We start from the raw sequence: 16119 nt of genomic DNA on the forward strand, positions 1-16119 counted from the left end.
GGGACAGAAAATACATTTATGAAAAAGAGAAAATGGGGAAACAGAGGAAAATGTTTAGAATGGCTTGCTTTACATTTTAAACATACATAAAAAGATGCAAATTCTGTGAAAGAAGAGCACATCCTAAGTGGAGATCAGACTGAGAAAGGGAGCAGGTTTAAGATAAAGAAGAGTGCAACAGATTTAAAAAAAAAAAAAAAACAAGAGAAAACTGAAATCCATATTTCAAGCAATAAAGAAAATCAATGACAATTTGAGAAACACCCCAAAAAGGAAGGGGAAAAAAGATTAAAATGACAAAGTAGGGTGCCTGAGTGGCTCAGTTGATTAAGCATCTGCCTTTGGCTCAGATCATGATCCTGGGATCCTGGGACTGAGCCCCTAGTCCCTCCTCAGTGGGGAGCCTGCTTCTCCCGATCCTGCCCCTGCCCCCTTCCGTGCTCTCTAATGAATAAATAAAGAATCTTAAAAAAAAAAATTCTTCTGGGCACGAGGTGTTACTCGTATGCCCAAGATTATTGTTTTTTTCCCTTATTTGCTCAACATACTTTTTTTTAAAGATTTTTTTAAAATTTATTTATTTGACAGAGAGAGACACAGTGAGAGAGGGAACACAAGCAGGCAGAGTGGGAGAGGGAGAAGCAGGCTCCCCGCTGAGCAGGGAGCCCAATGCGGGGCTCGATCCCAGGACCCTGGGACCACGACCCGAGCCGAAGGCAGACACTCAATGACTGAGCCACCCAGGCGCCCCTGCTCAACATATTTTAAAAGCTACCCTAGGGGTGCTTGGGTGGCTCAGTCGTTAAGCATCTGCCTTTGGCTCAGGACATGATCCCAGGGTCCTGGGATCGAGCCCCACGTCGGGCTCCTTGCTCAGCGGGAAGCCTCCTTCTCCCTCTGCCTCTGCTCCTGCTTGTGTTCCCTCTCTCACTCTCTGTCAAATAAATAAATAAAATCTTTAAAAAAAAATGAAATAAAAGCTACCCTATTATCAGGCCCACATGTGGAAAAGTTATCAGGACAAGAATAGATCTTTCTCCCCTACCAGAGGGGAACATTTAGTAAATATTTCAGTGAAATAGTCACATGAAAATTAGTGATTATATGTACTTTTCCAGTATGCTCATGTACAAGGGATAATAGGAGTCTCTCAGCAATTTAAAGTTTTCTTAAATGCTTTAAATTTGCAAAGTTCCTATGGTAATTGGGGATATTTTGTGAGGCAGCCTGGCAAAGACCTACTAATTTGTCAGTACTCTCGCTCACATCATCTAGAATCAGTGGGAAACTAAAATATCAATATGCAATTCTGCAGTGTTGAGTTCAGCATGATCTATGCACAAACCAGACTACTGTGGTCAGTCAACTGTCCATAGCCGTTATGCAGTCTAAAGCAAGCATAAAACTGAAACTTTTCCCAGAGTGTTAATAGGAGGTCTATAAGACTATCAATTACTTCCAGTGGTCAGCCGCAATGGGAGAACACCCAATCCTACATAATACCACGTGCAAGGATTACAAAGCTCTGATGACTTCTGCTGCCAAAACATTTTGTTTACTGGTACAAGGAGCCCTAACTAATTGACCCAGATGGATGGCTTCCTATTTGAAAGCCTGCTAACTGGGTCTCATCAAGGCTCATCAGTGGAAAACATTGTTCAAATGTCAACTGATGAAAAAGATCTTACCAAGTCCTGCTGCTCTGTCAAGTGCCAAGGCATTTTGTCTTGGACCCACAACTCCCACTGGGAGAAAACATCTTCCCCTCCATCTAACAGCTTTTTGCTACTAACATGTTAGTAGCAAGAACCAATGACCTACTTCTCACCTGGGCTCCAGACTAGAGGTGGCAGGTTACTGAAAATTCCTCACAAAGTCCTAAAACTACTTCACAGACAGTAAAACCAATACCCCAACCTGGTCTGCTGACAATTGAACTCAAGCAATGTTCAAGAAGCATCCAGCAACTTTCCAGACATGCTCTAAAGTGAATTTCATCCTACAAAACCCGGTGAGATTTAAAGAATCTCCAGAGGTAATATAGTTCACCCACCTATTGTCAAAAAGGTCTTGTTCCTTGTGCCTCCTACGTATAGTTTATAATTTGCTTCTGACAAATACAGACCTATCTTGGCCTTTCATTCATCAAGGTTCTGTCTTGCCCCACCCTACACCCTCCCCCACCCCCAAGTGAATCCAGGGATTATAAAAACTTCTAAGGTAAAATTTACTGCAAGGATTTGTTTTGTTTTGCTTTTGGTTTTATTTTGTAAGAAACTGAATTAAAAACCTTTCATTGGAAAATAAGATCCCCCTTGAATTCGGTCACACAGTGTGGGGACCAAGTAGGCTTGCCAACCCTCTCACTTTCAGAAAAAAAGCAGACCCACCACTAGGCTCCACAGTGTGTGAGGGCACTGGAGTACTGTGCCGGCTGCCAGGTGCCGTGCTCTTCCTCCTCAGCCCTCTGTATGGGTTACCGAGTTGCAATTATATGGTGATGGTGATTCACTATCAAATAAAGCTCATCTTCATTAAAAAAAAAAAAAAAAAAAAGGCGGGGGTGGCGCCTGGATGGCTTAGTTGGTTAATGTCTGCCTTTGGCTTGGGTCATGATTCCAGGGTCCCTGGGATCGAGTCCCTCATGGGGTTCCCTGTTCCACGGGGAGCCTGCTTCTCCCTCTGCCTCCCTGTCCGTCTCTCATGAATAAAAATAAAAAATCTAAAAAAAAAAAAAAAAAAAAAGGTAAAACTGAGCCTGCTTAGCATTGCCCCCAGTTACCATTAGTGCATTCTTTCCTGTAAGCATTCAAAGATACAATGAATACACATACGGCCGCACTGAAATATGAAAATTTTTAAATCTTTATAAATTCTGGGTCTTTTTGTTAAACTTAGGAAATGGAGAGATGGAACTGTACAATGAGGGGCGTCCTCAGTGAAGGGATGGGAGCAGTTAAAAGTCCTATCAGGAGGAAATCACCCTGAATCTACTGATTCCTGCTATTCCATATCGTGAAAATAGATTGACGCTGGCCCAATGAACAGCAAATCAAGGCTGTAAGATTCTATTTGGACAGACAAAAGTCTCAGTTATAACAAAAATAACTCACGACTTACCTCAGATTCTGTAGTTTACAGTCTGGGTGTTTCAAGGCTTCGCATAATGACTTTACTCCATTGTCCCCTATATCACTCCCTTTCAGATCAAGATGCATCAGATTCTGGTTGTGAGTCAAAGAACTGGCGATATCCTGACAACCGCCAGGGAAAGAAAGAAATCTCATCCTTCAGAGGAAAAACATGCAGGAGGATTATCTCTGTCCTGGTTACAGCATTCCCTTGCCTTTCAAATCCAACTCTTTGATATCTAAATATTCCTCTCATTTCTTATCTTACTTTGAGTTTCTCCTATTTCACGGGTGGTTATAAATCAGTTTCAGGACGTTGCTTAGTAAAACAGTTGGGTTACAACTTAGATGTCCATTACATCCTGACAACTGATACTCTCAACTTCTTTTGACCTTGAAGGAAAAGAAGGTAATAACATCAGGAAAAGCAGAAGGGGAGTTTTTGAACTCAATTCCAGTAAGAACTACCTCAAATAATGGGGAATATTCCAAATATTTCAATTACAGCATTAATTCACAATATTTAATCCTTAAAATAACCCAAGGTGAGTTCGTAGTTAATATCAACTGTTTGAGATGCATCATTAGCAAAACATATTACTGCAAAATACGCTGTCATCTCATGGACTTTGTTAGATGTACGATGATAGCCCAAAGCTAAATATGGGAGGAAATCCAATATGCCCATCTTTCTTCCCAGTTGTCGTCTGCTACTCAGGCACTGTTAGCCATATCTGATTCTTCCCTAAGTGCCTCTGCTAGCCCCCAATGCCCAGCATGTTCACAGTGCTAACTATTCAAAACATCCCTTTGTAATATCACCTCTTCTCCGTTCTGCCCACCACCTACCCTTTACCCTCACCCTCCTTCTGGCTAGGCACAAAGAAACAAAGCTTTTACCTGTTAAGAGCACTAGCCATCATCATCTGGTAAAAGTGCCTGAAGCACTCACTAAATACAAATTGAAAGTCCAATTTCAATTTCATGTGTTAAGGAAAAGGGACTTGAGAAAGGAAGGCCACTCTATGGTGGGAAAGACTAAGTGCCGCCTTCATGGTGTCCTCCCCCAAGGAGCCCTCGCATTCTAGAAGAGGAAGCCATTTAGCCCAAAAGAAGGCAGTAGCTCTTGTTAGGGCTTCAGACTGGTGACATTCAGTGAAAGGGAAATGTAGGGGAGAGGTCTGGGGGCGAAGGAAGAGGATTTCCAGGAACCCCCCCTTAATCAAGACTAAATAGGATCAGTTCCAGCTCCTAGTACACCCAGTAGACAAGGAGAAAGATGTGTAAACCAGCCAATGTAAATCAGTGATAGGGTCTGTAGAATCAAATTAAGATGTAATAAAGACTGAAATACCAAACGTTGGCAAGGGCGAGGAGCAGCGGGGACTTCCACATATTGCCGGTAAGCCTGAAAAATGGTACAACCACTCTAGAGAGCTAGTTGGCAACTTCCTATAACAAGTTAACATCCATCTGTGAACTAGTAATTCCATTCTGAAATATTAGCCCAAGAGATGAAAACCTGTATCACACACAAAAAATGCATCCAAGAATAGTCCTAGCAGCCTTATTCATACTGGCCAAAACCTGGAAACAGCCCAGGGGTCTATTCAAAAGAGAATGAAGGAGTTGCAATCTATCATACAATGGCAGGCTCATTAGCAATATACTATCGAAACATGCAACTACCTACGTGGGTAAGTTTTTAAAAATATTTTGTGGAGCAAAAGAATATTGACACAGCAAGTACATACTGACCATATGAAACAATCTCAATCATTTACAGGAACAGCACAAGCTAACCTATAGTGATAAAAGGTTAGAAAGTGGTTGCTACGGAGACTGCATAGGATAAGAAAAGTGAATAGAAGAGGGTAGAAGGAAACTTCCAGAGGTGATGTGTTTTCTATCTTATTTTGAGTATTGGTTACATAGGTATATGTAATCATCAAAACTTAACTAGACATAACTGTGCATTTTATTAAATGTAAATTACTCAATAGAAAAATTAAATAGTATGCTCCAGAACTTAGCTTTGCAAGTGCTCTGTTGAGTTGCCTAGAATGCCTTAGCTCTGTGTTGTTCATCTAGAAAATTCCTTAGCAAGCCTCAAAAACCATGTCAACAGCTTCTACACTCCAAGCAATCTTTCCCAGAACAAGCTAGTTATGCCCCCACATCCCCTGAGGTTTCTACTGTGGGTGTTCTTAGAATATTTTACACAGTGGATTTTAAGTGTTTATCCTTGGATTTGCCTAATAAGTGTAGTGGGAGGTGGGACAAAGAAAGAAGTTGAAATACTCCATGAAATTTTCTCATGCCAAACTTACAAGAGTTTTTGTAGTTTACAGTTTGGGTGCCTCAGTTCTTGATAAAAAGTCTTCATGGCTAATTCATCGGGGTTGCTATGACACAGGTCCAGTTCTCTCAAGTGCTCATTTGTATAAAGCACAGAACAGAGATCTTGCCAGTAATGAGTAATGTGACCACCATCCCTTCGCCTAAATAATCAAGAAAAACACAAGATCTATGTATCTATTTCAGCCCGGGCAAGTCTCAGAAGATGGTATTGGGTAGAAGTTGTTTTGTTTTTTGTTTTTAAGATTTTATTTAGTTGACATAGAGAGCACAAGCAGGGGAAGCGGCAAGCAGAGGGAGAAGCAGGCTCCTCGCTGAGCAAGGAACCCAACACGGGACTCTATCCCAGGGCCCTGGGATTATGACCTGAGCCGAAGGCAGCCGCTTAACTGACTGAGCCACCCAGGTGCCCCTGGGTGGAAGTAAGTTATTCTAGAAATGGCGAGTGCATCAGTGCAGGTCTTGTGTGGGCACAGTCCACCCAACAGTCTTCCTCTTGGCACTCCAGGAGGCTTTGTTTGCCCAATAACTCCCTCACCCCTTCAACACAACACACAAAGTTAGCCTAGAGAGACTTCATTTTGGAGGACGAGACTTAGGAAGGACGACAGAGGTCTTCAAATAGCCAAAGAGCGTGTATCAAGAAGAAAAATAATCTAAGACCACAAATTGTAAGCATAGGCATAGTGGGCAGAGATCCAGGCACCGGGGTGGAGATTAAGAACCATGGGTACGAGCTGCAGTTCTCCAGTTTACTAGCTACCTGACTTTAGGTAAGTCACATCAGTTCTATGAACTCTGAGCTTTCTTCATCTATGAAATGGGAATTCCATCTCCCTTCACAGGATTGTGAGGATCTAATAGTCAAGTGTAGTGCATACACAAAAGCACTCTGTAAATCTGTAAATGTTGTATAATTTAACTATTAGGCATATTTTCAATAAGCTCATTATAAACAAAGGTTAATAAGGAATAAAACAGATGATTTATGATTATAAGCATAAGCTCTTATAACAAAAGAGTCTTGAGTCCCAACTCTGCCATTCACTAACACGGGTGATTCTAGCAGTGCTAGTATGTGAGCCTCCGCTGCTTCTTAAACAATGAAGACAATAGTATCTATTTCTTAGGATTACTGTGAAGATTAGGACAATCCACAGAAAATGGTTGGCAAATGTTTTCCATTATAAGTGCTTACAATTGGTAGCTGCCCTTATTCATATTAAAATATATAAAAGTCTAGCATGTTGCCTTATACAAACAGCTGCTGTAGGAGAGGGAAAAAGTATCTTTTTCCTTGTGCCCTCCTAGCTTCTAGGGGGGCCCTGTAAATTGGACTGACAAAAGACAGATTAACAAGAGAAAAGCATACAAATTGTATTAGCATGTGCATTGTGGGTGAAATTAGTGAGGAGTAATTTAAAGGGATAGACAGACTTTGGGGTTTATATAACTAATTCAGCAGGAAAAAGGCAGGGGGATAAAAGGCACTTGTGGAAAAAGTGTTTGTGACAGTGTCTGCCTGGGTATGGGGCCAACTTCTGTCTCCAAGAAGAAGGTAGAGAAATTGCTTCCAGGGAGGGGATTGAAGATAGTTCTTTTTGGAGGTTCTGCTTCTAGGCAGGTAAGGGGTTTCAGGAACTCCTATGCCTTCAGCTCAAAATACTTATGGAAAAGTGACATATTTTGGGGTAGCATATCCTGATCTCAGTCACTACTCAATAAATATTGATTCCCCCATACCTTATCTTGGATTGAATAACATTGCAGAGTGCTGGTCTCTACATCAACTGAGGTCTTAAATTTGACAAAACTAGGCAATAAATCAAACATTTAAGTGCTTACTATGTAGAAATGCCATAGGTTTTAATGGTGAATAAGACAGACATACTGTTAAATTTACAATGTTGTTATGTTATAGAAGACACTGACCGACCTATAATGTGCCTCTTAAAGCACTGGGTTCTCAGACTTACTTTAGCAACAATGCCAACTCTTAATATTAGGTAACACTAGAACACAGGTGAGGGGAAGGTAGCATGAGGACTAGCTGTATAATGGCCAGAATGCCTTCCTAATATTATTAGGCATAAAATACATTCTAATGCCCTGGGTTCAATCACAGGTCTTAACAGAACCACTAAGTCAGAATTGAGAAAACAGACTAAAGGAGATTTACAACACCCCAAGGACAGTAAAGGTCACAGCATCCCAGCCTACAGTTCTACTCCCACAGCAGAAGAGAAATAAAAATGTAGGTCCTTATAAGAGACGTGGTTCTGCAACTGTACGTAATGGCAAGGAGGCAGCGTGGGTCAAGCTGGAAAACCAAGGACTTGACAATCAGATGTGTGACCTCAGTCAAGTTGATGTCTTCTTGGTACCTCAGGGTTTTTACTAGTAAAATGGAAATAACAGCATCTTCCTGGGATTGTTGAGATGACTTGAGGTGGGCCTCAGAAGACTGCTGGGCATGTGTCAAACAGATGCTAGCTATTATCTGATGTGTGCTTGAATCAATAATGGTACACTTACTTTCTAGGTGAACTTCTCTGAATCGCAGTTTGGTATTCTCAAAAATAAATTGAGATATGCTTTTGACCAGCTTCAAATTGGATAACTGGTTAAATATCCCATATACTATATAACTATATACCGCATAGTAAGCCCTCAATTTCAGTTAAATCCAGAGGTAATCCCATAGTTCAATTCTTCCCTTAGACGTAGATGGATAGAGTCAGAAAAGGCAACTCATGGGAGAGGGTAAAATAGGCATCAAACACTTCACTTATTTTAGATTATTTAGATTCATTTATTCTTTCAAAATATTCATTCAGCTCCTACTATTTCTTACCCAAATCAGACTCTCCTGTTAGGTGTTAAAGGGCTGAGACCTTTCATGAAGTACGAAGCAAAGGCTGACCTATGTCTAGGCAATGGGGAAGGTGAGGGACGTAGCCCAGACAGATGCCCTGTGTCAAATAGCTTCAGCAAGAAATTCCTGGTCCCTAGTCCTTCCAGAATGCATTCTTTTTAAAAGTTAAATATACGTACCATAGTGGATCCAACTTTGTGCTAGGTCACATCCCTCCCTGAGGACTAAAGGTTATTTCTAGCTGTTAAGAGTGTTGCCAGGTGATTGCTCTCAGCCATGCCCCTTTCTTGGGATTGCCCTCAGGCCAAGACAGTCACTTCAGGCAAGTTTCTGTCCTTTCCTCACCAGTAGCCATGACTGGTCAATGAGGGATTTTAGTGTTTGGCTTCCTTGCCTCAAGGTGGGACAACTCTGAAGGGTAATCCTAGCTCTGGGACCTCTGCTAAACAATTCCCCTCCCCTCCCACTGATAAAACTTCCTTTCCTCACTCCCCTGACAGGGCACTTCCCCACTTACCAAAGTTCAGCTGGGGGACTTGAGTTTAACATCTTCTCAAATAACACAGTTACAGACAGTTTAATGGTCCATAAACATTGGCAGGGCTTAAGGCAGATTGAAGACACAAGTAAATGGACTTTTCCACAAACATCAATGACAATCTTTTGGAAAGATCTCATTGCCTGGCTTATAAAGGCTTCATCTTGAGTCTCATACAGATAGAGGAACAACTCCAGAAATTCTAGCGGTGCTGGAAAATGTTTGCTGTTCCCCAGTATCTCGAGCCACTGAAGGATCTTCCTTTTTATCTCCAGTGACATTTTACAGTTCAAAGTTGTTTCCAGTTGTTTTACTAGATCGTCATTCAAAAGGCCAAACAAAAAGCATTTCATCTGCATCAAATGGGGATCTTGATCACTGTTGCTTTCAAGCAATAGCTTCAAATCTTCAAAAGACTGAAGGGAATTGTCCCTGGTCCCCCAATTGTCTTTCAACATACAGAACATAGCTGCAAGAAACTCCTGAACATGCAGGTGGGTGAACACATAGCAATTTTCATACTCTGTGTCCTTTTGAAGAATATTCATGTCCAGGAAAATCGACACATCCGATTTAGTTAACTCATGCTCTCTGAAATCTTCCCCGTAGAACACAGATATCACAGTCCACACTCCTTTGGCAGCCAAGTGGCACAGGCTCCTCAGTTGGGTTTGCTTGGATGGACTAGCACAGTTTCCATCTACTGGTGGGAAGAGGCTAGAGATATAGCAGGTGAACAGAGCTGTGGCTGTTTTGCAGGTTAATGAGACATCACTACCCATCTCCATCTGCTACTCCAGACAGGTGCAGATGGCCCAGCACACCTGGGGGACTTTGCATATGCTGAAAAGCATCTCATGCTTCTTAGTGAATTGAATACCTGCAAGGCCCTCTTCTTGTCTTCAAAAAACTGGTAAATATACTCCTTTCTTGCAACCTTGGACATACCCAGCAGCTCTACAGAACGCTGGTTCTTCAACAAAGGCTTTAGTTTCTTACAAGCTGTAGGTCTCTTTGTCACCCATAAAGATGACTCAGGGAGCATCACTTTCCTCAGCAGACTACTCATAAGGAAGGACACTGGGTGCACCTGGGTCGTCTTTGCATAGCACAAACTCAGGTTCCTCAAAGGCGAAGTTCAGTTCATCAAAACTATCAATAATAAAAAGACTACTCAGCTGGGACATTATCCTTTCAATGGAGCCTTCCGGGCTGGGCCAGTCCTTGGATATCATTTGAACAAAGCTTCGTTCTCTCAACTGGTTGATTTCTCTTGCACTGAAATAAAAAACATAGCTAAACTTCTGCTGATAGAGACTGCCCTGGGCCCAATCTACTATTGCTTTTCTCACAAAGGTTGTTTTCCCAACTCCAGCAGCCCCCTGGAGCACGACTGTCTGTGGCTGCTCACAGGTTTTCATATCCACGTGGAACAGATGTTCCAACAGTTATCGATCTTCCTGAGCAACTCCAGGATGGAAATCTTCAGGTTCTCCCAACAAACATTTCTTATCCCACATGATACAGAATTTTTCCTTTATTTGGATTCTGTATTCCGTTCCATCACCTAAGTCAGAATACAGCATAAAAAAAAAGAAAAAGAAAACAAAGATACACATGATCAAAGCAAATTCTATGAAATGCAGTGTTAAGAACACTCAGCTCGGCTCAAATCAAAGTGCAGCTGGTTTAGAAAAGAATGTAAGTAAAACAAACAAAGGTTCCTGTAGATTTAAAACCCGCATAAGAAACTGAAAAAACAAAACTGGTCGTGCAGAAGGATGAATTTGGGGCGGAAAGTAAAAATTAGATTCACACTAGAAATATGTTCTCTTAAGACAAATACCATATGATTTCACTCATATGTGAAATTTAAAAACAAAACAGATGAACATGGGGAAGGGAAGGAAAAATAAAAAGATGAAAATCAAGAGGGAGACAAACTATAAGAGATGCTGGACTCTAGGAAACAAACTGAGGTTGCTGGAGGGGAGGGGGGTGCGAGGGATGGGTTAACTGGGTGAAGGACATTAAGGAGGGCACTTGATGTAATGAGCACTGGGTGTTTTTTTTTTTTTTTAAGATTTTATTTATTTCACAGAGAGAGACAGCAAGAGAGGGAACACAAGCAGGGGGAGTGGGAGAGGGAGAAGTAGGCTCCCCGCTGAGCAGAGAGCCCGATGCGGGGCTCGATCCCAGGACCCTGGGATCATGACCTGAGCCGAAGGCAGATGCTCAACGACTGAGCCACCCAGGCGCCCTGAGCACTGGGTGTTATATGCAACTGATAAATCACTAATTTCTCTTCCTGAAACTAATAATACACTGTATGTTAACTTGAATTTAAATGAAACAAAAAAAGAAATATGTTTTCTTTGTATTTTTCCTCTACAGAGAAAAAAAAGAGGACTATATGGAGAACAGAGTCATCACTCAGATGAAAAAAGAACACAATTAACAGTGACAGCCAGGGAGGACCTGAAGATATATCTGAATCCACAGATCAAAATAATCCACTTTATAGTAAAACATTAATAGAAATGAACATTGAAGCAGAGCCTGAAGAATATTAAAAAAAAAGTATTCCCTTTTCTAGATATGTCTTCTCAGGCAAGGGAAACAAAAGGCAAAAATAAAGTACTGGGACCACAGGAAAATAAAATCTTCTGCACAGCAAGGGAAGCAAATCAACAAAACCAAAATACAACCTACTGAATGGGAGAAGATATTTGCAAAGGATATATATGATAAAGGGTTAGTACCCAAACTATATAAAGAATTTCTACAACTCAGGGCACATGGCTGGCTCAGTCGATGGAGCATGTGACTGACGGTTGGCTGTAAGTTCAAGCCCCATGTTGGGTATAGGGATTACTTCACATTAAAAAGAACTTCCACAACTCAACATCAAAAAAAAAACAACAACAAATAATCCAGTTAAAAATGGGCAGAAGACTGGAACAGACATTTCTCCAAAGAAGACATACAGATGGCTAACAGGCACAAGAAAAGATACTCAACATCACTCATCATCAGGCAAATGCAAATCAAAACCATATTGAGTTATCACCTCACACCAGTCAGAATAGCTAAAATTAACACACAAGAAACAACAGGTGTTGGTGAGGATGTGGAGAAAAAGAAACCCTTGTGCACTGTTGGTGGGAATGCAAACTGGTGCAGACACTGGAAAACAGTATGCAGGTTCCTTCAAAAATTAAAAACAATTACCATATGATCCAGTAATTCCACTACTGGGTATTTACCCAAAGAATATGAAAACACTAATTCAAAAAGATATATGCACCCCTATGTTTTATTGCAGCATTACTTGCAATTGCCAGACAAGGAAGCCGCCCAAATGTTTATTGATAGATGAATGGATAAGTGGTGTATGTATACAATGGAATATTACTCAGCCATAAAAAGAAATTCTGACATTTGCAACAAGATGGATGGATCTGGAGAATATAATGTTAAGTGAAATAAGTCAAAGACAAATACCACATGATTTCACTCATATGTGGAATTTAAGAAACAAAATAAATGGACAAAGAAAAAGAAGAGACAAACCAAGAAACAGACTGTTAACTCTAGAGGATGGCTACAGGGTGGCGGGGAGGGGTGGAATAAGCGAAGGGGATCAAGAGGACCCTTGTCGGGAGGAGCACGGAGTACTGTGCAGAATTGTGGAATCACTCTATTGTGCATCTGAAACTAATATAATACTGTGTGTTAACTGTCCTGGAATTAAAATTCAAAAAATATTCCCAAGGTCCAAGCAGAATGAAAACAGTTTCACCCTAGTTGAGTCTGATTCCTTCTTTAGAGCTTAAATGTCACTGTCTCAGAGAAACCCTCTGTGAACCCCAATGCTAGAAGAGTCCTCTCTCATATTTCTCAAAACATGGTATATTTTTCACAGCATATCTCACAAACTATATTTTTTAAAGTAATTCTTTTCTTTGTTCTACCAGGGCATTCAGTACAAACATCTAACATAATTCGTGTCGCACTAGCTGATGCTTAGATCTTGTCCAGAAGTTACGTACTGCAAGGCAGATGCTCTCTGCGGTACGCTATCTCGTACAGTGCAGTACTCAAAAGAAAATGGGGGTTAGGAGGATGATTTTTACTTCCTTCATTATATTTTTATCTATCTTCCATCTTCTAACAGTTAACTTCTATGAGGTGGAATCCTGATTTCCTAAATGTATGGCCAGTAATAAATACCATAAGAATAAACTTCCTTATACCAAATCAGAAATTAAGGCCAAAGCAGAAAGTTATCTTCAAGATCATCTAACACAATAAGCAATTTTTATTTATTAGTGCTTGGAATAAACTAGGTCTCAATTACTTCTTGAATGAAATAATGTGGCCCGTCAGAAAATAGCATAGCTGGGTTAAGAATGATTTCTCACCTGGTCCAGTTTTCTTTCTACTGTAATTCTATTTATACAAACTAGAATTCAACTATATAGAATATGAAACAAATTAGGGGGAATGGAAATGGTATTGAAGTAAGACTAAGAAGACCTGGTTCTAGAAATTACATTCTATATGGACCAGTTGGTCACCACTCCTGGACCTCAATTACAGGATCATTTCTAAAGGAAGAAAGTGGTTGTGATAAACCCAACAGTCCTTTCCAAACTCAGGGACTCTTTAATCTGTAAAATGAGACATGAATATACCCTTCTTCATCAGACTGTGAACTTCCGGCTGGGCATTTCCAAACACTCCTCTCACTGAGGCCCTGAATTTACATGGCCCTGATTCTGACCTTGGCCAGACAGCCAGTTTTGTTGACTCTTTTTGAATAATCATCAACAACTGTCCCCTGGGGCATAAACCCCTATTACATTTCAAACCCTCAAGCTCCTCCCAAAGCTGAAAACAAAACACATCTACTCACCCTCCACTGCCTCCTGATCATCTTGCTCCTCTTGTGTCCTGGCATCCTCTGGCCCCGTGGTCTGGGCTGTCCCTGTGACAGGTTCCAACAGGATTGGGAGATTCACCAAAGACAAGGGGAGCTTTAGTGATAGCTAGAACAGGGGCCAGGATTGTCCTCAGCAGTCCAATTCTATGAGATTTGGGCTTAAGAAAACTGGAGTCAACAGAGCCTCAGACTCCACCAGCTTAGCTAAGGGAGAAGTGATGTGGTATCAACAGCACTGAAGCAGGGACCTCTTGCCCAGACCCTCCAACCTGTAACTTGAGGGCAGGTGCCTTAGTCTAAACCTGTGTCCTTGTCTACACTGACCTCACAGGAATATGGTGAGGCTCCTGGGAAATAACGAATACAACTTTGTAGCTGTAAAGCCTTGTAAAGAACACAAGAAAGAAATTTTTGATGTTTAATATTTCCTACTTAGGAATGACCAAAAATATCAGCTTGGCTTATGCCCCTTAATATTTTGCCCATTCCTCATACTTGAGCAAAGATTTTAAATCCTATTTTAAGTCATTTAAAATTTAATGCAACCTATGACTATTTGCAGTTCAGGCAAAGGAACACTAGATGGGACAATTCTTATCATTCAATTCCTTTAATCATCCTAACTGGTACAAGATGGCTGAATTACCCCCAATTAAGGAGCCAGGCTGAGTACTCAAAACCCTCCTGCCTCTTCAGGGTTTCTCAAATGATCCAACAATGGTTTAATCCCCAAGTTCCTTTCAGAGAATCATGCCGATGGGCCTCAGGAAACCCACCCTTCCCCCAGCCCCAGATAGGTCCCCAGCATCCCTCACAGTTGATCTCTGCTGTTGCTCTCTCACACAGATCCTTCAGGCTCATTTTGCCAAAGATTTTGAGAGCCACAACTCAGGCTTGCTCCCCAGGATAATATTTTTTCATCAAATTAGCCAGATTTTCTCGATCGGCCTTCTTTACCTCAGCCCAGAGTATCTGGCAGTCCCTGGGCTCCACAGTCTCATTCTTTAAAAGTAACGTGAATTTATTCAATTCCTCTTTGTTTAGCTCTTCCAAATACAACAGCAGCCCAAAGTCAGGAAAGAAGGAAGATGACGACCCATCTGTCATCTTGCTCATGGATCAGTATTCAGGCTTCAGTGGGAGAAAAACAATCCGAAGAACATGGATAGGGGCACCTGCGTGGTACAGTCTGTTGAGTGTCCGACTCTTGGTTTCTGCTCAGGTGGTGATCTCAGAGTCGTGAGACGGAGCCCAGTGTAGGGCTCTGAGTTCAGTGCAGGGTCTGCTAAGACTCTCTTCCTCTCCCTCTGCCCCTCCCCACTGCGCGCTCTCTCTCTCTCTCTGAGGGGGGAGGAGAGAGGGGGCGGGGGCGGGGGGCGGGGAAAAGAAGAGCTAGGGCTCCTGGGTGGCTCAGTCGTTAAGCGTCTGCCTTCGGCTCAGGTCATTCCTGGGATCGAGCCCCACATCGGGCTCCCTGCTCAGCGGGGAGCCTACTTCTCCCTCTCCTGCTCTCCCTGCTTGTGTTCTCTGTCAAATAAATAAAATCTTAAAAAAAAAAAGAGCTAAACTAAAAAAATAATAATAATAATAAAGAACAGGTTCCTCCAAAAAAAAAAAAAATAAAGAATATGAACAAACAGGACTGATGGAAAGGATTAGAAAACAAAATGCCTATAAAATACAGATTAATTCCACAAACAAACACGTGAAGCCCCAGTGTTAGGCTCAGTATTTAGTGTCCCCTGTACTACATTTGGGGTTATAAAAACATTCCTTTAATACAGACCACTGTAGGTTTCTTCCACCTTCCCAAAGTCCCTCCCAGTCCCACAACTTATGAGCTGTAAGAAGTAAAGGCAATTCATCTCTCTGAGACTCAGTTTACTCTCCTGAAGTGAGAAGATTAGAATCACCCTCAGAGAACTGCAGTACGGATTAAATGAGGTAGAGTTCATCTATCACCTGGCACAGACCAGGCTCCTAAGTACTGGCAATTCTCCTCATGCCTTCACTCCCTGACCAACACCCAACATGTATCTCAGCCCATAAAACATTGTTATTGCCCCCCACCAACACATAATTACTCTTGAAGAACAAACAACTGGAATATGCCACCATCTAGCTCTTTTTGTCCTGTCATCTCTGGTCACAAATCCATACATAGCCGGTGAGGGTCTGCATTTCCAGCTCACGAGCTCCTTTTACACCCACTCCCCAACACTGCACATATTCTGAAAGTGTTCCATGTTAAAGCTCACCCCAAACCACATTC

The 16119-nt window shown here is 41.6% G+C and overlaps 1 protein-coding gene across 1 annotated transcript in view; it reads right to left on the minus strand.

The window, feature by feature from the left end:
- NLRP14 (NLR family pyrin domain containing 14) overlaps positions 1–14954 on the minus strand; it is a 32364-nt gene extending 17410 nt beyond the window's left edge. Inside the window, 7 exon segments of the mRNA XM_025848562.2 lie at positions 3121–3288; positions 5462–5626; positions 8882–9761; positions 9764–9999; positions 10001–10469; positions 13821–13892; positions 14663–14954. Coding sequence (XP_025704347.2) covers positions 3121–3288; positions 5462–5626; positions 8882–9761; positions 9764–9999; positions 10001–10469; positions 13821–13892; positions 14663–14954 — 2282 coding nt within the window.
- Between the last annotated feature and the right edge of the window lie 1165 nt (positions 14955–16119).

Source organism: Callorhinus ursinus, unplaced genomic scaffold, assembly GCF_003265705.2.
Source record: "Callorhinus ursinus isolate GAN/ISIS: 27379988/994484 unplaced genomic scaffold, GSC_fseal_2.0 scaffold49, whole genome shotgun sequence".
Lineage (NCBI taxonomy): Eukaryota > Metazoa > Chordata > Mammalia > Carnivora > Otariidae > Callorhinus > Callorhinus ursinus.